Genomic DNA, 21,813 nt, shown 5'->3' with positions numbered 1-21,813 from the left:
TAGTGGATCTTCAACCACCATTTTAGTCTCCACACCAGAAGTTTAAAAAATAAACTCTCAATGGTCATTATCTAAAGAAAATTTTACAAAACAAATGTATTAAGACATTTCAATTTGACCTTTTGCAAAAGAGATGATCGGGATCATTTAGAAAACAGAGAGTCAGGTTTGCACTCACCTCATGCCCTGCTGGAACACTGAATTGCGCCTGGTCTTGCAAATGATGACATCTGCCCACTGCACCACCACAATACTGACAAAGAAGGCTGTGTGGCACGTAAACTCCACAATCTTACGTTGTTCGTAGGTCTGTGTAGAGAAAGGGAACAAATGTGAAAATTCTGACAGGAATTTCTCTTTCAACGCCACCAGTCTTTCTTTGTTTAGAAGTGCTTAAAGACAACCTTCTGTATCAAACTGTTCATTTTTCGCTCATTCTGAATGGTATTGGGTAAGAGTGTGACGTTACAGCAGGTCAGTCATACCCATTGCTGGCCGTAGCTGTCTTCCAGGTCGTTGTTGGAGCGATCATCCCAGTTCAGCCGGATGCCGACGAGCACGGACGGCAGGAAGCCATTTTCAGCCATGATGACGAAGTAAGCGAAGAATCCACCGAGAGCTTGGATCATGCCTGCAGAAACAAGAGTTTGAACGGATCTTGTTGAGGCAGTACATCAATCAGTCTCTGCAGCTTTATAAACGACCATGTGACATTCCTGTGAGTGATAACGTGGAGGTGGAAAATGTACCTATCTGTCCGTAGGCGATACTGATGAGCCTCTCATTGACCAGTTTGTCCCTCAGAGGGTTCCTGGGCTGACGCTTCATGATGTCGCTCTCAGCAGCTTCATAAGCAAGAGAAATGGCTGGAACCTAAAACAATGAAAAAATAAAAAATAAATCCAGAGAGGGTTTCAATCAATGTTTGAATTTTTCTCTTTGAAAATCCCTGAAACAATTTTCAGCCTTTAAGGTAAAGTTTCCTTTAATACTTTTTTCTTTGCCCACTTATGTTTTTTAGGTTAATATGGGCTGTGTGGACTCCTAAACTTGCTGTTTTTAAGGTTTGAGCTGAGACGTCTTCAGTAAATGAATGCGACGTTTGTGGATTGGTGTCGGTCTGTGGACTCACCATGTCGGTTCCCAGGTCGATGCAGAGGATGGTGATGGTGCCCAGAGGCAGCGGGATGTTGACCAAAATGAAAAAGAGAAAGGGGGTGATCTCTGGAATGTTGCTGGTCAGAGTGTAAGCGATGGACTTCTTCAAGTTGTCAAAGATCAGACGCCCTGTTCGGATGAGGACACACACGATAAGCACAGTGAAAGAAGCATTTTAACTTCGTTTTCACAGCTTTTTTCTACATCTTTTTGTTTCTTCCTCACCTTCCTCTACTCCTGTGACGATGGATGCAAAATTGTCATCAAGCAGGATCATGTCTGCAGCTTGTTTGGAGACATCAGAGCCGGAGATTCCCATGGCGACTCCAATATCAGCCTTTTTCAGGGCAGGCGAATCATTCACGCCATCTCCTGTCACAGCGACGATGGCGCCCTGACACAAACCAGCAGACAAACATTGGAGCAACGGCAGCAGGACTGTGATCTGTACATGCATGTGTGCAGCTCACCTGTCTCTGACAGCCCTCCACGATGATGAGCTTCTGCTGGGGGGAGGTTCTTGCAAAGACAATCTCTGTGTGGTTTCTCAGAATATCATCCATCTGCTCCTGAGAGAGATCCTTCAGGTCAGTTCCATGGATCACACAAGCCTTGGCGTCCCTTCACAGACAATGACCCAAAGTTTATTAACAGCACAAATTCAGCTGTATGTTTCAATGTAAAAAATGGCTCTAGTTTGGTTTTTCATATTTGGTCTTACCTGGGGTTGACCTGACTCACAGGAATGTTCAGACGAGCAGCAATGTCCTCCACCGTCTCGTTTCCCTCAGAGATGATGCCGACGCCTTTTGCAATGGCCTTGGCTGTGATTGGGTGATCTCCAGTCACCATAATGACCTACAAAGCCCAGGGAGAGGTCACATTTTTGGATGTAAGGAAAGCAGAACGAGGGAAAAAAAGTACCCGATGCCGTTTTCAAATGTCACCGCTGAGCTACGCTCACCTTGATGCCAGCAGAGCGACATTTGCCCACAGCATCGGGCACAGCGGCGCGTGGGGGGTCAATCATGGACATGAGCCCCACAAAGCAAAGGTTGTCGGTATGGAAGTTGACATCATCTGTGTCGAAAGCAAAGCCTTTTGGGTATTTGTCCTCTGGCATGAACAGGTGGCAGAAACCTGCAAGAAAGGAGATAAACGTCAGAGTTTGAAGCTGCAGGAACACGTATCTTGAAATAATCCTGTCACCCTCACCCAGAACCCTCTCTCCCAGCCCCCCCAGCTCCAGGTAGGCGTTTTGGAAGGCCTCCTTCATCTCATCATCCATGGGCTGCTCTTTGCCCTGAATCATGATGGTGGAGCAGCGGTCCAGGATCCTCTCTGGAGCTCCCTTCATCACCAGCAGGTAGCGGTTGTCGTTTTCATCCTCATTTTCATGAATTGAAAGCTGGATAGAAACAGAATCGCCATGAACATACTCTGCATTGCATTATTTGGCTAATTCAATCAACAGACAGCGGGTGCATTTGTAAGAGTTTAGCCCTCACCTGATACTTGTTGGTGGAGTTGAACGGGATCTCTGCCACCTTCTTGTTCTTGTCCCTCAAGGCTTTGACGGAACCGCAGGACAGCTCGATGCACTTCAGCAGAGCAGATTCGGAGGCATCGCCGGCAACATCCCGCTTCAGGATGGGCAAAGATTCCTGTCCTGCCTTGAAGACGGCGCGGTTGCAGAGAGAAGCGATGCGGGCCAGCGACACCCATGTTGTCGAGCTCTTGTCGAAAGAGGAACCTGAGCAGGTAAGAAGCAAACGGTGACACCAAAGCTTTGGGCCTCAGCTACAGTAGGTACTGGTTCTACATTAGTGCATGGTAGTTTGGACAATAAATCCATTTTATCTATCTATTTGAATTTGGATTTTAAAGTCCCACTCCAAGTATATTTATTTAAATTGTTACTAGTGGTCTTTTAACAATAATTATGCTATTTTTAGACAAAATAAAAAATCCTGTAACGGTTTTGTAAGACATATATTCTGCAGAGGAGTAATTAGAAATTTGCATTTGAGTTGTAAGAGGGGCTGTTGGCCCAAAAGTTAGCCTCCACTAATTTCCCATCAGCAATTTGTTTACACTGTCTCCTGCTAGCTTATAGCACCTCACAAGCCCAAGTTAAAATTAGTGTGGCAAAAAAAAAATGAAAGGCGAGCAATGTTAGGGCTTTCCATCCGAACAGTTTTGAGACAGATGAGCAGAATCAAGACGTGAATGGATACATTTGTCTGCAGATGGGTGCATCAGAATTGTAGCAGAGAAAGGAGACTTTGTCCCGCCCATCACAGTTGCTGCATCACCAACACGAGTTTTTCAAACCACGGGTTTTCATCTGCTCCTGATCCGACACAATTTGAACTAGAAAAGTTTCATTACCTGCGCTAATGCTAGCGTGAACACTTTTTGCTGAAAGCAGTCGCTGAAGATGTTGAAGCTTTTTGCTAAAAATTGTTAAACAATTTACTGTAACTGCTAGAGGGATTTCCTAAAAATGCTAAAGCTATTTGAAAATGTTAAATTTGCTAAAAGACTGGAAATTTCGTTAAAGAACTATGAAAGAGCACTGAAGTTTAGCTAAATTTTAAAAAAGTTTGTAGTAAAATTTCTTAAAAATCCCTAATACATGCCAATTTGGCAAAAACTTTTAATGTGTTGTTTAAATATGAGCTAAACTCCAAATTAGCATAAATAACCTCAGTAGATGCCAAATCAGCCAAAAAGCTAGCTTGTTGCCTAAATACTAGCTAAACTCCAAAATAGCCTAAAATTTCCTCAGTAACTAATTTAGTCAAAAACTTTAGCAAGTTGCTAAAATAGAAGCTAAACTCTAAATTTTTAAAAATGACTTACTATAAAAGAGGAAAACACAGTCCATGAATAAATGTAAAGGCTTGTTGCTAATCTATTTAAAATTTTGAAATTTAAAAACGTTCTCATTCATTTCCTATTGGGCATATTTTGCTCAATATGTCAAAAACTATAAAGAATACCAAAAATACATGATTACATGATATGTCCTGAACGAGCTGAATGTCTTAATACCAAGATTGCTGAAATCGCTGAAAATGTGATTGAGTTTTTACGTGCTGATTAACGTACAAAAAGGTGCAGGAGAATCACTATAAAGAAATACTCAGAAATGCAGTTTTAATCTTAAATTGTATTTTAGTATAGTTTTTATTAAATGTATTCTGTCAATTGTAATTTAAAAAAAAAAGTAAAATGAGGAAGAAAAGGAAGAATCAAAGATAGGAAGATATCGCCCTGCCTCAGTGCAAGAACTGAAGATGAATGTTTCTCATTATCTGAAGTTTGTCTTCTGACATACACATGCATCTTTTGTAAAAATGCAAAAGAGAACACAGTCATTCTCACCGGACTGATCTTCAGTCGTATCAGCTTCATGGATCTGATTGTCGAACCACATGTGGGCCACGGTCATCCTGTTCTGGGTCAGCGTGCCGGTCTTGTCGGAGCAGATGGTGGAGGTGGAGCCGAGGGTTTCCACAGCCTCCAGGTTCTTTACCAGGCAGTTCTTACGAGCCATTCGCTTGGCGGTCAGCGTCAGACACACCTGGAGAGGGGAGTGGAGGGAGGAAACGTCACAGTCTGGACTAAACTGCCGGCTCAGACGAGCATCTGCAGGCAGTAAAGAAAGGCAGGAGCATCATTCAAAGAGGAATCCATGCTACCCTGGAGACATTCACCCTGATTGTTAAAGTGACTCAGCAAGATGCACATCAATTCAAACTTCTCAGATATTAAAAAAGCCAAACAAGCGATGCAGAGATGACAACAGGCATGAAAGAGGCATAATGAAGCAGCAGAGCATCATGTTCTCATGCCAAGTACGGCAGCATCAAAGGGCCAAACAGAACCAGGCCAAGCAGAGGAGTCCAAAGTCAGCTTATAACCAGCAACTGGCCTAATGTCATTACATTAGCTAGTCCTTGTCAATTCAGCGAGCACTGGCACTGGCCTGGAAAAAAGAGAGGAGACACAAACGGAGAGGAGGGCGGAGAGAAAGAGAAACACTTATGGAGCAGCTGTGAGAGGCAGAAGGGTGAAGAGACAACATCACCACCAACGGACACAATGATTACCCACGACGATGCACAGAAACCACACACGCTGAAGGTACAAGCACGGCTGGATCAAACACACAAGACAAGAACACAACATTGTTGAAGGAAAACACACTCAGTACAAACGAAGGAAAAGCCCACAGAGGGTGAAGCTCGGAATCGGATGACTGACCATCAGATTCACCAGTTTGATGTACTTTCATTTGAGTTAAAACTTTAATTAATCAATCACTTTCAGTTAAATTAACTATTTTTTTACATAGTGAGTCGAACAACATTTCACAAAAAACACAAAAAACTTGCTTCCCACATTTCTCACATGAACACAGCACAACCGATACACAACTGATCAGTTCCACTCTTATCGGCCCTCATCGTCCGCCGGTCCACTCACAGTGACTGTGGCCAGCAACCCCTCAGGCACATTAGCCACAATGATACCGATGAGGAAGATGACGGCTTCCAGCCAGGAGTAACCCAGGATGATGGAGAGGACGAAGAAGGTGACACCCAGAAAGACAGCCACACCCGTGATGATGTGGATGAAATGCTCGATCTCTTTGGCGATGGGAGTCTGAAAAACAAGAAAAGGGACAGATTTACTATAGTGCCCTAATGCTTCTGTTTTTATAAGCATAATGAAAACTTAGAGAAGCTGATTGAAGCTCATGAAAGCTCAGTCAGTGCTTTACTTTACCAAACCTGTTTATCTAAATAAAACAAGCAAATTATACCTAAAAATAAAGGAAAAAAATGCCTTGCTGATCAGATTACCTTGCCAGTCTCCAGGCCGGAGGTGAGTGTGGCGATACGGCCCATAACTGTGCGGTCCCCGGTGCAGACAACAATTCCACGTGCAGTTCCTTCAGAACACCAGAGCGCAGGGAGGCATTATAAACGAGCACAATGAGCAGGAAATCTTCTGAGGCTGGCATGACCAAAGACAGACTTAGGAGGGTGATAGTACTTCGAGAAACCACCAGAGGGCGCCATATAAAGCTGTTTTTTATTCTATCACAAATGGCATGTGGGCTTCTTCTCAACACTTTTGTTGGAAATTAGATAAAATCTTTATTTTGCATAATTCCAATTATTTGTGATTAAGTTGAATTATTTTGTGGTATTAGGTTTCAGTCAGGTGCATACAAGCTTACACGAATGCCATAAATTCCAACAGTTTTATTCAAATATAAAGTTTTCCTTTATAATATAGAATGATTTTATTGTTATATTTTCAAATCATTGTAACTTCTGTGAATCAAAGCTAAGAAAACAAAAGTTATGTGGAATCCTAACAAACTTGGTAATATGATAGGCAGAAAACATTGTTAAACCTAAAGACTAAAACAGATGTAACTTCAAATCCCTGGTGAGATTAAAACAATAAGAGGAAAATCTTGTTTGACTGTGATTTCAGCTGTTTGTTGTTTTGAAAAAATTTTTTTTACTTTTTTTTGCTGAGAAGATGTTGCTCTGACATGATTTTTCTCTGAGCCAAGCTAAACCTGTTAAAATTAATATTCCTGCTTCTAATATTGTAAAATATATATATATAAAATCTTGTTACAGATTCTTCAATAAAATTATTTAGATTTTCTTTTCTTTTTATTAAGTTGAATGATTGCTTTATACTTTTTTGGAGAGCGTTTTAAAACTTTAAGTGTTGCGTTGGAACTGTGTGGAGAGTGAACTTCACACGTTTTCTAAATCGACAGTTTTAGCAAAACTAGAATAAAGAGGATCAAGCTGCAGTAGCACAACATTTTGTTTTTAGGTCTTGTTCATTCAAACATTCATCATTATTATAAAAAGTAACCAGTTATTAGCTAATTAAGTGATGATGATTTTAGATTACTCCCACAAACCATAACGTTTTAATAAAGAAATAACAGCTGCAACATAAACAACCTTTAAGCAAATTAAATAGCAATCATTTCCTATCAAAAGAAGATCGCTGACAATGTTTCACTGGATTTGAACTTACCCTCGACACAGTTGGTGGAGAAGAAGGCGATGTTTCGGGTTTCCAGGGGATTGTCATGGGTGCAGTCAGGTGACCTGGTCTGAGGTTCTGATTCGCCAGTCAGAGATGAGTTGTCCACCTGAACAAAAATAAATAAATTCAATTTATGAATCCAACTGTGGGTGACACACAACTTAAAGGGAAATTTGACTGAATGAGTCAGAAATGCAAGAAGGGAATTCGAGTTAAAGAGATGAAAATATGTGATCAGACAGTCTTTGTGGTTTTTGAGAGTCTGTAAGGACGTTCTCTGTGTCTGCAGCTCACCTTACAGCCATGAGAGGAGATGATACGAAGGTCAGCTGGGATCCTGTCTCCTCCCTTCACCTCCACCAGGTCTCCAGCCACGACCTGCTCAGCATTGATCTGCATCTTCTCGCCCTCCCGGATCACTAAGGCTTGCTGCAAACAGGGAGAACATTATTGCTAAAGATGGAGACACTTTTCTATAAAGATGTTTTAAGTCTGCCTTTGAAAAAAAAAGCAGACAGAATAAACCTACAATTGGTTATAAAACAGAACAGCATGCATTTTATGGGAGTAACTTAAAGTAAAAAGGCCAACAACCATGGTTAATTATGGATTTATTTTTTAAATGGTCTCATGCAGATTTATATTATTCTAGAAATGACGGATGTTCAAGATCTACAAGCTGGAATAGTTCTCTCAACATTACAGTCCTGTGTTTCAGAATGCTCACAGCTAATTTAATGCAACATTTTTGGTAAAACAATTTCATATTTTTTTAATCTTTAAATCTTTTACTGACAGATTTTGACCTTGGAAAGTCTGTACCTGTGGGACCATGTTCTTGAAGGATTCCATGATCTTGGAGCTCTTAGCTTCTTGGAAGTAGGAGAAGCAGCCGGTGATGATGACAACTGCTGACAGCACGATGCCCAGGTACAACTACAGAAGAGACAGAGAGTGGAAACGTAAATACATGACAAGTTCCTTTGAGGTGAAGCTACTTTTATCTAAAAGTGTCTCAAATGAAAGGAAATGAGTAAAAAAAAAGACCAATAGAAAGGAGAAGCTTCTTTTAAAATGACAAAGCACAAATTTTGATTAATCAAAGAAAGGGTTTATTTTAGCTGAGATGAATGTTCTTTAGGCTTTTAATGTGAAAAACCTTTTTCTGTCTGTTCGTGCTCTGATGACAGCGGCAGTCTGTCTCATCTCGTGTTTTAATGGATCACCATAAGAAGGTCTTAATCCTATCTTTTAACTAATCTCCTCTGCAGCTTTCCCGTCCAGATACTGCTGCACAGGGCACAAGTGCAGCCGCTGGTTGTGGTCCGTTTAGTTTGTAACTCCCTGACTCAACTGTCCAAGTGTGAGTCCCGCCTGTGGTCCAAAGCATTTTGTCTCCACATGCTGCATGCGTCAGCGCCGTTTAGCTGTGCGTTGACCTGGCATCAAACCGTGCTGACCCGTGAACGCTCCTCTCTGTGCCCACCAGTGCCAACGCCAGGAGTCAGGCGATCCTTTCAGTGTGTCATAAGAGGATGTGAGCAGCATGGAGTGTGTCGCTGTACAGCTGGACCGGCTGGTTTAGACAAACAGCTGACACCACTTGCATCACTGACACTCATTTCTGTGGACTCACTGCACAAAAAGGTGCAGTGGTTTTGAAAACAATAACAGATCCCTCTGAAAATGTAGCTTCATGCTTTTTTTGTCTTTACATCTCTCTTAGAACACAAAAAAGTTTGCATCTGACAATATTTAAAGATCAAAAACCACCATCTGTGCCATAAATCCTGCACTTACGTTGTCTCCGGCGGGCTCATCCTCGGTCGCCGCCTGGATGGCGTAGGCGAGGAAGCAGAGGATGGCACCGATCCACAGCAGAATGGAGAACCCGCCGAACAGCTGACGGCAGAACTTCACCCATTCTGGGGTGGTGGGGGGCGGAGTCAAGGCGTTGAGGCCGTCTCTGGCCAGGTACTCTGCTGCCCGAGCGTTGGTCAGACCCTGAAGTGGACAGACAGACAGACAGCAGTTTAACAAGTCGAAAAGAAAATGGAAAAAAAAGTCTAAATGTAAAAAGATATTTCATATCTGTAGTAGTGGATTTACAGTAAAGAACTTACTTGTACGATATCAGTGGTGTACTTCCGGCAAACCTCCTCCACTGACATTTTGTGTTCTGTCTGTAACAATTCCAAAGAAAGCAATTTGAAGAATCTTGGGTTATGCTCACTTAAAGGAGGTTTCAGAGTTGTGAGGAAAAAACTTACTATAGGAACTTCCTTCTTCAGGTCATCCAGATCCTTTCCTCCCTTCTTCTTAGGCGACTCTTTCTCATCCTTGTCCTGCGTGGTGGCCACACGGTAGCTGTCCGACCGTCCATACTGGAACACAGAGATCGCTTTATTTAGCTTTCATATAGGCTTCAGAATGAGGATTGTTCTGTTTATCGCTGTCCCAGATGGTTTTCACAGTTCTTCTTTCTTACTTCGCCAAAGAGTTTGCCCCCACCAAATGCTCAAAACTTCACCAAAATGTGCACACACCTAGTGCCTGGTGAAAATGATATTTAGACGTAGGGAACAACCCGCCCCAAAAAAGATGACATCACAGCAGACGAAACCATCAAGAAAAGTGAATGAGGCTAAAATCTCCAAACAATATTTCAAAATCCGTTAATGAAACTAAAACACGTGTCGAGGATACCCAACGGAAGTTTTGAAATTATTATGGGATGGACACAGGATCTACAGCTTACTGGTCATTTTGTGGCAAAGTGTGATATAATTTTCAAATTTCCTCACAATATGAGAAACTTTGGCAATCTACACTAAATTTTACACTCACACACCGCCAACTCAAGTCTACAACCAGAGTCTTGTAGACCTTTGAGCTCAGGAAGGAGCCGCCATCTTGAATTGAAGCAAAAATAAATCACCTTTAGGCCCACTAACAAGTTTATACTCTCCCTAGAGATTACGATCAATCGGCTCATTACTCCTTGAGCATCATTGGCAAAAAAATGTTGGAATTAAACGTTTTAGATTCTCAACGGCGTTAATGTGGCAAGCTAGCAAAAGTGGTGTTTCCGTGTTGCTCGCACATTTTTTATTGGGAGTACTGTGAGCAAGTAATACATGAATCCCTGCCTCAAACTGAACAAAACTATATCACATACAATATTAACAAAAACCTCGGTTGTCAAGGAAATCCAAACGTTTACTTTTGCTAATTCTTTTAAAAATTGCATCGTCAACCCCTGGGGACCAAAACTATAATTTAGCACATAAATACTTTAACTAGTGTTTAAAAACTTAGTGTTGGCTAATTATACTTTATATTAGGCAAAACCAAAACAAAAGAAAGAGTTTCCTGACAAAAGAAGAGAAAGTCAACACTGGGGAACATGGAGTGTGTGTCATTAAACACTATCTGTAGCTTCCACACTAGGTGCTTTTTTACCAGTAATACCATTTTCATAAGAATATTTATGTGTGTCTGGATGAAGACTGAAGGAAAACCTTAATAACTCATACAGAAGGAAGTGAATTAACTCCTTTCATCAAACCTAAAATAACAAATGTTTTATATTTGGGTAAATACAATAGATTAATTTAATATAATATTTCATATAATTAATTAATTTCATATAATTATTATGAATAAAAAGACTGATTTCAGGAAAGCTTTATTTTTTTATAATAGAGTGAATAAGTATGTCTCTAACTTAACTAAATCTCCTTAAAGGACATTTTTATGTGAAAATAAAAAACAAAGTGAGATTTTTTATATGAATTCTATAAAAATATATAATGATAAAATTAATCAATACATCACAAATATATTCATAAGAATGTGGAATCCTGTATAGAAATAAAGGTGGAGAAACTATGGATTTGAGTCTGAAATTGACAAACATTGAAGATACTTAAAATTTCAAATATTAATTTCTGATCTTTGTGATCAGTATATAAATTTGTTATTTTAGTTTAACGTTATGTAAAGTTCTAAACTTTAAAAAAAATGTATTCTCAAACAATGCACTCCTTTTTAATGTATTCTAATTTTTATACTAAAAAGCAATACTTTGAAATATTTAGCATTCTCATGTATAAAAAATAAGAAAACAAACATTAATTTAAACAGCAAACTGTACAGTAAAAATTTGTTGCTTCTATTTATAAAATTAATTGTATACTCAGCATTAATTGTTTTTCATGTACTGTGTGAGTACATTTCAGTTATTCTTTATCAGTGATAAATGCTGTTTTGCTGTTGTGTCATGTGATTGTAAACATGAATGTACTTCCTGGTTGTAACTTTGCCATCTGTCCAGAGGTGTAGTGTTCCCTGGACAGTAGTGCCCAGCAAACCCGGCGTTTCCAGCTGTTTACTACACAGACGGATTAACCCAGTGAACAACAGTAATCCCTCTGCATCATTCTCCTGCTCTCTGCTTCTGTCACTTTGCTAGTGTCTCTCTGCAAGTCTGTGTCATGTCCACAGACATGCACATTGAGGCTTTCAAATTACTTTTTTTATTACATATTATGTCTTTAGCTCTTTGCTAGACTGCAAGTGCTCTTATCATCCTCTGATATATATTTTACACGCTCTGTGATAAAATAAAACAACAAAAAAGCTTTTTTCAATAATTGTGTTTTTGTGATAATTTGTTTTTAGCAGGAAATAACAGAAAGGGAGACGATAAAAGCTTTTCAGGGAAGTGATGACATCACAGAAAATATCATAAAAGCAAATAAATAAAACAACTAAAAAGAAATGCATAGAATGTGAAAGTTGGTTGATTCCCTTTTAAAAGTCTGTGCCTAATCAAGACATGATCGTAAACATAGCAGCTTATATGAAGCTTAGAGAGTAGATAAAGAATCGCTGCTACATGTGAGATCTTGCTCTAATTGATATAATATGTACTCAGTTCAAAGTGTTATTAAGCATGTTTTTCCAACTAAATCTGATGATTCTCCAGCCACCAAACTCCCCCACTTTGAGCAGAGATTTTCAAATGGAGGATTTTGCTGGTGTTATCGTTCTAGTGAAGCGTGGCGGCTCTGGTCCTGCCACACAGAGTGAATCATCCACACACACACAGCAGTGGATTATCACACAGATCAGTGGACTGACCGACCTAAAAAATACTGATGGACTGCCTTGAACATGCAAATACAGAGCAGCACGCACACACTGAGTTAGAGGGATCCTCCATCATTGGTGCCTCCTTTCTCCCTCCCACTTTGTTTACATTCTCCTCCCTCCAGGCTGCCCATCTGCTTCCCCTCTTCTTATTGCGCTAAGGTTTAATATTCAGTCTGGGTCACAGACAGGCTGCCTAATGATAGCTTTCACATCACTTTTGCTTTACAAATAAAATATAGGACTGTTTCAATATTAAATCATGTGTTTTCCCACATGTTATCGACAGGACAAATTAATAGTCTTATTTGTGGTCAAATTAGCATTTTCTGCCATTGTTTTAGATGTCATGTAGAGTCACAACTGGGAAACTCAAAGCAGGAAGTGAAGTCACTCTGCGTTTCAGGAAATGTTTTCTACATCGATCAGTCGCAGGGCGGAGGCTGTAAAATTGGTGATCAGTGCCCTGTCATGACAGATCAATGCCTTTTCTCACACCCTCACACAGGGAGGGAAACTAAAATGAGGTCAGAGGTTGGGAGTCAGTATTAATGAAATATTGATCAACTGAAACCGCTCTACAACCAAGAGAACAGTAATGTATGAGAATAAAAGTGGTTACATTTGCTTGTTCAACACATGTCTCTTTCTGAATCAGCTGTTCTGGATCTCTCCATCCTCTTCTATGCAAACCGTAATCATTCTTTTCATGTTCAGTTTGTGAAAAATCAATGAGATATTTAGGATTGTATTGTTGCACAACAGCTCCAAATCCAGTGCAAACAAATCCAAAAACCAACATGAATTCTTGCAAGTTTGCAGTGATTAGTCTTATAGCAGCATGACAGCCACAAACTGAAGGGAAGCTCAGAAACTGAAGAAGAAAGCGGGTTCTATAAAGTTGGAGGTGAATCTGCTTTGGATTCAAGTCAGAACCACATTTTCAATGAATAAAATATGTTGTATATAAATTACCTTTTTTTTTACACAACTAGTTGTATATAAAAATAATAATAATAACAAAAAAAACTGCAAGAAATACGAATAAAAAGACTAGTCAGTGGATTTTATGAATATACACCAAAACTTGAAAATGAAGACCAACTCAAGTCAATAAAATGAGCTTTTTAAACCCAGCCAACACTGGAAACTTCCTCTGTGCAAAGAAAAGGTGTAGGACAAAGACATTGTGTCCTCTGTACAAACCAGTCCCTCCATCATTACAGCAGAAACGACGATCCATAATGACTCATAATAACTGACTCAATAATAACTGATCAAATGCATCGAAACATCCTCAGTTTCCACCGTGTTCGACATCAAGGATGAGCCAATATCAGTTTTTCCGGTCAATATCGATAACCGATATTTCCCCTGTAACTGTGGCCGATATCCCATATTTGTTGATACCGATATCTGAGTGTCTATGACAACACCAGGTTTAGATTTGCTTTTAGTTTCTTTATAAGAAATGCACAACTTTTCTTTTATTATGCAACCACAATATGATTGACCTTTTTAACATACAACAAGTGATCTCATAGGAACAAGTTTCACTTTGAAAATATATTTGAAAACATTCAGACGATTTACTGAATATTATATGTGACTGTAAATCTTAATCTTTCCATTGCCTATTAGGAACAACATGTATCCCTATCAAATATAAAATATACATGAAAACAGAACAAATACTATGACTATAAACAGAAGATTTTGATACTGGCATCGATATATCGGCCATCCCTAGTCGACATGGTACAAAAACGCCCTTCATAAGATTGTCACTTTGTTTAATTTAAACTATCTCAAATGTTTGTACTCAGAAAATTCTCTTAGTTTGAAATCTTCTTTCTACAAAAAATATAAAACTTTGTACCTTCAATGCACAGAAAAAAAAATGGCTGTTGCTAAAAATAGTATTCAGATAAAGTCTTCAAACAGATATTTCACTTTTCCGTACATAAAACCAGATAAATCTCAGTGCATAAAACCAGCAGCTGGTAACCACTGTTGGATGAACCCCGGCTAAGCCCTTAGGTCTCCACTGCAGAGATGATCGAAGCAGCCGCGTGGGCTTTGGAGTAGTTTGGAAAATCGTTGTCACTCCATGCAGTCAACTCCTGAAACCCGGATTGTAAACCGAAACTCTGTTATGCAAAAGAGGGAAATCATAAATTCTATGGTAGGATCTCTGAATACAAACCGTCAGAGACGGACGAGGCTGTCTTTGTTAGAAAAAAGCACGAGACGAAGAGTAAGCCAGAAAGGAAATAATCCATATTTGTGTTGATACAAATCTGAAGAGAAGAGATTTGAAAAATAGTTTCTATCATTCACAGATACGGTACTGAATGCTGCACTTTGGAACTTTTCTGGCCATAAACTTTAATTTATTTGACAGAAAAATTTAATCAAGACATTAGTCTTTCTTGGAAAATGCATACTTTATAACGGCAGTGATAATCATCTAAGAAACCATGATAAATGACAACTGATGGCTACAACTGAGTACATAATTGTGGCTGTAGACCGCTTACATCTGAAATCACACACATCTACGTTTACCAAACTGAATTCATTCATCTGATAAGAGCACAGAGTCCGTCCCTCACTCAGTTCTTTCTAGTGCCCAAAGGGTGAGGATGTGCTGAATGAGATAAAGTGAATCAGACACTGTACAGGTTGTGCATCAAGCAGACTAGCACAGGAGGCCAAGTGAAAGCATAAATATTCACCATTGAGAAGAACCACAGGATGCTAACCTGAGACCACGAGGTCAGTGACATCATGATTTGGTTTGCGCCCCTCTTAATGTAAAATATTCTGCATATTTCTTTGGGATTCTCAGAAGACATAACCCTTCTTTGTTGCATGCATCCTAATAGCCACCAATTTCTGAAACTTCTCTTTGTATTCTATAGCTTTACTGTTTATTTGGTGAGTGTAGGACACTATTAAGTGTTTGCCAAGTTAAAGAAAACTCTTGTTAGCTGTGGAAAGTGGAAGTGACAGGACTGTGAGAGCATCTTATTTTTAAAGGAATATTTTTAGCACTTTTGAAATGAGATCTGAAGCTGAATGAGCATGTGAAGGACAAAAAGTAGAAATAGGACAGCAACTAAAACTGCAGAATTTTGTTTATTTTTATTATTATTTTACTTGAGATGTAAGTGCTTGGACTTAATCTGAGTAAATAAGAGTTGTTAGTCTTCAATCCACAGTCTTGCAGTCATTTATGAATGTTGTTTTTCTATCTTTTGGATTAGAAGGATTTACTGCTTAACAGTAATGAGGAACAATCTATGAAGAATCATAAAAACAGCTAATTTTCATTGATGTGCTTAAATAATGCAGTTTAATCTATACTTTCCTCAAATAAAAATGTTAGTACTTCCCAATTTTTTGCCTTTTATTTGACTTTTTAACTTGGAAGTAAATGTGTTTAAGACTAATGAATATTTATAAAAAATAATGAAACTGACAAAACACAAATTCAATTTTAATTTTCCCTTTCTTATGAAGAAACATTTCACTCTACATGACATTGACTGGGCGGTCCTCAGAACTTTATTGCATATCAAAGACAAACCTAAATACAGACGTGTGGCTTCATGATGAGACTGGATCTCCCTGCGTTTCTGTTGCAGTAGTTGCTGCTAACAGGCTCCAGTTAAGCTAAATTATATTGACTCAATTTTGCTGTCATCACGTGTATGTTGTCCACTGTGACGACACAAGGTCGTTTTTACATTTAAAGTAAAATAAACCTACCATGTCTCAATCCATGTGGTATTTTAGAAGATCGATTTATCTCATTTTGAAACGATTTTTTATTGTATAGATCGATTCGATTCAATTCTGCCTCAAACACATCGCTCTGGTTGAATTGAAGGAATAGAAATTGATTTATACATTAGTGGATTAATTATTACACCCCTAATTAGCACCTATTGACAAGATTTAATTGGAGATCATAAAATTAAGAGTTTTTTCCTTGAGTGTCTTTACTGGCTTAAATTCTTAGTATTCTTGGTTCTTAGGTTTCAGAAATGGTAAAAACATTTCACATCTATAAAATCTATATAAATAATTAAGTAAATAAATCATGGGCTATTAAGTGCAAATTGTTTGATCTGATTATTAGACCCTTTTTACGTGACGTCAGACAAAATGACAACATCACCACTACTGTGTAAATAATGAAAAGTAACCTTACGAATTTTAAAAGAAATGTTTATAATATTTACTTTAAAAATGTCCCCAGTTAGATAGTTCACAAATCAAAATACAAATATCAGTAACCCTGCCTGCAGAATCCAGCACAGATACCTGGTTAAACTTAGACAAAGGTTATAAGTACTTCATTGAATGCTGCTTGTTTGATTATGAAGGTAATTACTGTGTTCACAAAATCACTAAAACGTAGCAAAGATAAGACAATTTCTTGTGTCTTACATTAAAGCAAAACTAATTAGTGTTGCATTATTTTCAACATTTGTCCGCTTTGCTTTTGCTAATAATTATGTCTGATCTGCAGGAAAATAAAGGTAAAAAAAAGATGACATGAATTGGAAACCTTCAAGAATATACAAGAAAGTGACTATTTGCACATCATTTCTAAAATATGTGTGGCCAGTGCTGAACTTCTTTTATGACTGCACTTATTTTGAAAGTTGAAAAAATGTGGCTAAATAGCCACATTTAAAATATTTACTGTACTTCATAGTGATCATTCCTGGTTTTAAAATGACGCCTTAAAACAACCAATATCTTAAAAAACAGATAACAAAACTAAATTTAGCCTTGGATGCAATTCAAATGTGTTAGGACATGCAGCAATGTGAATTTCCATCAGCTTTTGTGCTTGATTGCTCTTAAAATACATGCAAATAACATCAGCCAAAATAGAAACAAAATAATATCTGCTCAAATGAAAGGCCGATGTTTTTAATAGAACCTCAAATATTAAATGACTACTCATTTTTCATTCATCTTCTTAGCCGTTTGTCCCTTCCAGGGGTCACGGGGGTGCTGGAGCCTAACCCGGCTGCTGATGGGCGAAAGCAGAATACAAGGCATATACAGGGCAATTTAGAGAAAAAAATTAACCTATGAATATGTTTTTTTGGAGGGTGGCAGGAAGCTGGAGTCCCCAGAGAAAACCCACACATGCACGGGGAGAACATGCAAACTCCACACAGAAAGGTCTCCAGTTGGTGGTTCTGTTTCAGGTTCCCCAGCCGGGACTTGTTGAAGGAGTGCTAACCACTGCACCACTGTGCATGTTTGATTACTCAAATATGTATTTTGATTTGGGAACGATCTAACAAAGGGAAACATATATGGTTCTTTAGGATATTTATAATTTAGATATTATACAAATTTCCAATACAACTGGTTAGGTTACCTTATCGCTATTTTGTCTGACGTCACCATAAAAAAGAGTCTATTTGTAAAGATTTACCTAAAAACTTTGTTAAGACTCTAAATTTGCTGAGGTTTCAATGAAAAACAGATAAACATGTCACCAAATCTAATAAACAAACAAACAAACAAAAAAGGTTAGTTGCATAATAATTATTCACCTTCAAATTTATACTGGGATATGTGATATGACAGTACCCTCTAAATGTATATATATACACAGGTATATATATATATATATATATATTACATTTCTTGCACCTTTGATTTAGTAAACTGCTTTTTTGTAATTTTTTACCAAAAAAAAACTAACAGTTCTGCATTGTAAATTCAACCATTAATGGTAAAGTTAAAGAAGAGACTTAAAGTCCCGCTCCAGTCATCTTTTGATCAACTGTAAAGGCGTTCCCAATAGTCTTTTAATAATGATTTTGCCCTTTTTGGACAAAATCATTACACGTGTTGTTTTCTAGAACACAGTTACTGCAAAGCAACAATAGTGCCTTAGAAATTCACCTCCGAGTTGTGTGCAGATCAACACCTTCTTCCCGTCATCCATATCTGAGCTGTCGGTTTGCACTATGTCCCACTAGCTTACAGCCCCTAACAACCCTAACCAGAGCAACAAAAATGGTGATCAACATAGGAGCTATCCAGCTGTACAGCTTAGAGTCAGATTCCAGCTCAGATGAGGAAAACAAAGATGTACATGGATCTAAGAGTCTTCAAGTGGTTGCATTAGAACGTAGCGCAGCAGGGAGCTTATGGCCCACGATTGTAGATTTAAGTCAGAGCTACAAGCTTCTTCAAACTGCATTTTTTTCCATCTTCTCAGAAATACTCAGAAATGTTATTTAAAGCTTATTTTTTTAATGTGTCCTCAATTATCAGAAAATGCCACAAGAAATTGTTAAAAACACAATTTTCATTGGCTCTTTAAATGATGAAACTGAATTAAGTTGATTCAGGACTTTAGCAGCAAAATTCAGTTCTAAATAGGGATAGACATAATATCTGGGCGTTCACAGTGTGCTATTTTCATGACCCAGAAAAGTAATCTTGGTTGGGAAAAGGTTTACTTCTGCATTTTAATTCTACTTAGTAAAATGACAACATAATCCGTTGAAAAACTGAAAATAAAAACAGTAAAAGTGCCAATGAATCAACACCCCCCATAGGAAAGTAAATTTATTTCTCCATTCCCTGTGAGGTTTAATGTTGAGGTTTCTCATCAAGTCTGTTATGGATTACATGCATTTGTACCTTCATTTAATGTCTATGATTTTGAGTTATGTCATATGATCTCCATGATAAACTCTTTATTCTGCGTATGGCATCATCACGACAGAATCGCCCTAGCACCTGCTCCTGCATCCTTCCCTGGATGCTCTCCAAGGTGACTCATTGGAAAAGGCATTATGGCTTCCTGCCTCCCCCAATGCCTCATTTCCTGTCTGCCTTACACCTTCACACCCTCCAGCCCGGTCGCTGGCTCCACCGCCAGCCTTAAATTCAACATCACTTCATCTCTTCCCTTTCTCTCCTCCTTCATCCCTCTGGTGGTAAATCACAGCCTTAATATGGGAATTTCCACTCAGCGGCCCCCTCCCCGCACACTACCCTCATCCTCATCCTCCTCCTCTCTTTGACACAGTAGTCAGTTGTGTGTGGTGTCCCCCCTCCGGCGATCTAGTGGACAGACTTGTGAAGCGTGACAGAGCAGCGTCGGTCCACCACTCGGTCTGTGAGCATACCTGCACCCACCATACCTCTATGGATGAGACACTGACAAATGAAATAGCTAAATCTTATCAAACAAAAGAGAGGTTATCATAAAAAAAAATCATAAAATTCTTTGGTTATAACACGTGGAGTAACTGTGAGCACATCATAGAGTGATTCTACTGGAACCAGGATGATATCAGACATGTCTAAATTTAGTGGATGGAACAGAATGTCCTTCATGACCTGACAGCTCAGCCTGGTTTGGAAGCACTCCTGGGGTAAAATCATGCAGAGGAAGTATCGTCTCATAGAATGGAGCTTCCCAAGGACCCAAAAGAATGAAATGGGACAGCTGAGGAACTATTTGTTTTACTCTGGGGCTGCATCTTCCTCCCTACCTACCCCAGCTTCAACAAGGACAGTCTGCAGCTCACACACACCCTCTAGCATTATGTAATATTTGAATGGAAAATGCACCAACAGGCGGATGGTGAAACGTCTGGCCCCCACCCTGAAGAGGGTGGTGAACACTTTTCAAATTCCCTGTATGTTTCCCCCACTATTTGTCCTAAAAAATACGTGCAGCTGCAACAGATGACCGAGTCTCTTTACGCACGAAAGAAGGAAAGCCGCAGTCCAGGCTGGGCAGATTAATTTTGTGTAAATGCGCAATAAATCACCGCAATTTTAGTATATAAGTAGATGTTGCGCACATCCAAACAGATGTGCGCAACTAAAGGGGTATCCTTGCAGGTGAAATGTCATTGGCACACCTGTCCGAGACCCGCTGCGTCCTTGGCGCGCACTCATCCACGGGCAGGGACCGGAGTCACAGACGTCATTTGTCGTTACATTTCTTAAAGATGGAGCTCGCACGTCCGCGTTACATTTCACTGATGGAGTAACGTCACTGAGGCGTTACAGTAACGTTACTCTGTCGCACCGGCTGGAATCTGGATGCAGAGGAACGACTCCAGTCTTGTGCAAAAGGGATTTTTTTGTCTTTATTGACAGAACTGTGCCCCCCATTCTACAATTAATCTCTGCGGTTATCATCAAAGGAATTGATCCGGTGCTATGAATCATCTTAATTGCTGATGGGATGACTGAGAGAGTGATTAGAACCGTTTGACCAGCAGCGCGCGCGCGGTTACACCTTTATGTTAGACATATTTTTTTTAAATATTTCATTCTAGCATGAAAAAAGCTGAATGTCATTCTAACATCATGCGTGTCTCCGCGCGCGCGTTAACCCTTTCCTCGCCAGGCATCCATTAAACCGAGAACACGTCACCGCATCATCTCTCCCACCATAGAAATGAAGCTCTCTTACCCCCATTTTGGCGCTGTCTGTCGGCTCTCCTCAGTAGGCGAATCCCTCGTAGGCTTCTATGAGACCAGAATAGGTGGGTTTGAGGACGAAGAGGGGCGCGAAACCGTTTCGGATAGAAAGAAAAGCGTCCCTCGAGGGTCACAGTTAGCTAAAGCTGTAATGACGAAAATCAATTAACGGATAGAGACGCCTATAGTTGAATTGTAATTTTACGAGGAGGGTCGTCGAAGCTACGTTTCATAGTACACCTCGAAAAAGATGGAGGAGTTCAAACGGAAACCCAAAAGTCTTGTTTCATTCGGAGTCAAACGTTGTAATCAACGCAGTCTTTGGTGACAGTTCACCAGCCTTCTCCCTGCGAGGCTCTAATGATGCCGGCGGAAAGTAGAGCCGGCCCGCAGCCTTCTCCTCGGATGCTGTCTCCCTCCGCCGCTGCGCTCAGGCTGCCGTGGCACTCCCGTTTCCTCAGTTATTGCGCGTGAAGAAAACGATCCCTTTGCTGAATAACCGTGACACAAAGCATAAAAAAATAGTAATGAGTAAAAATGAAGGTCACACTCAAAAATAAAGTAAAATAGGGAAAAAGTATCCACAAAATATTATGTTAATGACCCTGTGTAACCATCTTTTTATTTATTGTCATAAGTTCCCAATTTTAGGGGAAAAACAGAGTTGTAGTGAGAAAGTAAGCCTCTGCTAATTTCCCCATCATCCCTGAGTTTACATTCTCTCCAGATAGCTAACAGTCCCTCACAATCCCAAGCAAAAATTAATGGTGCACCAAAAATGGTGAGCAAAATCGGAGCAATCCAGTCATACAGTTTTGAGCCAACTTTAATCTTGAATGAGGACAACAAAGATGTACATGGATGTAGTTGTCTGCAAGTGGATGCATCGGGATGGAGAGCAGAGAGACACAA

General features: G+C 39.5%; 1 protein-coding gene and 1 long non-coding RNA gene across 2 annotated transcripts in view; one reads left to right on the top strand and one right to left on the bottom strand.

The window, feature by feature from the left end:
* The window catches only part of atp1a3a (ATPase Na+/K+ transporting subunit alpha 3a), a 23,803-nt gene extending 2,511 nt beyond the window's left edge, over window positions 1–21,292 (bottom strand). The window contains exons 1-20 of the mRNA XM_024297499.2: window positions 20,894–21,292; window positions 9,525–9,638; window positions 9,378–9,437; window positions 9,055–9,258; window positions 8,077–8,190; window positions 7,549–7,683; window positions 7,243–7,360; window positions 6,033–6,121; window positions 5,653–5,832; window positions 4,549–4,747; window positions 2,667–2,911; window positions 2,374–2,566; window positions 2,123–2,298; window positions 1,880–2,016; window positions 1,629–1,779; window positions 1,384–1,552; window positions 1,133–1,287; window positions 750–873; window positions 486–631; window positions 179–309 (exon numbers count right to left, since the gene is read on the bottom strand). Coding sequence (XP_024153267.1) covers window positions 179–309; window positions 486–631; window positions 750–873; window positions 1,133–1,287; window positions 1,384–1,552; window positions 1,629–1,779; window positions 1,880–2,016; window positions 2,123–2,298; window positions 2,374–2,566; window positions 2,667–2,911; window positions 4,549–4,747; window positions 5,653–5,832; window positions 6,033–6,121; window positions 7,243–7,360; window positions 7,549–7,683; window positions 8,077–8,190; window positions 9,055–9,258; window positions 9,378–9,437; window positions 9,525–9,638; window positions 20,894–20,899 — 2,846 coding nt within the window. The 5' untranslated portion in view covers window positions 20,900–21,292. The remainder of the gene's footprint in view (window positions 1–178; window positions 310–485; window positions 632–749; window positions 874–1,132; window positions 1,288–1,383; window positions 1,553–1,628; window positions 1,780–1,879; window positions 2,017–2,122; window positions 2,299–2,373; window positions 2,567–2,666; window positions 2,912–4,548; window positions 4,748–5,652; window positions 5,833–6,032; window positions 6,122–7,242; window positions 7,361–7,548; window positions 7,684–8,076; window positions 8,191–9,054; window positions 9,259–9,377; window positions 9,438–9,524; window positions 9,639–20,893) is intronic.
* Window positions 8,524–9,302, top strand: LOC118599343. Its single transcript, XR_004948647.1, has 3 exons — window positions 8,524–8,617; window positions 8,744–8,901; window positions 8,981–9,302. It is a non-coding gene; the product is annotated as an uncharacterized LOC118599343 (long non-coding RNA).
* Window positions 21,293–21,813: the final 521 nt, after the last annotated feature.

The sequence above is a fragment of the Oryzias melastigma genome, linkage group LG11 (assembly GCF_002922805.2).
Source record: "Oryzias melastigma strain HK-1 linkage group LG11, ASM292280v2, whole genome shotgun sequence".
Classification (NCBI taxonomy): Eukaryota; Metazoa; Chordata; class Actinopteri; order Beloniformes; family Adrianichthyidae; genus Oryzias; species Oryzias melastigma.
This window is presented reverse-complemented; position numbering and strand designations above follow the sequence as displayed.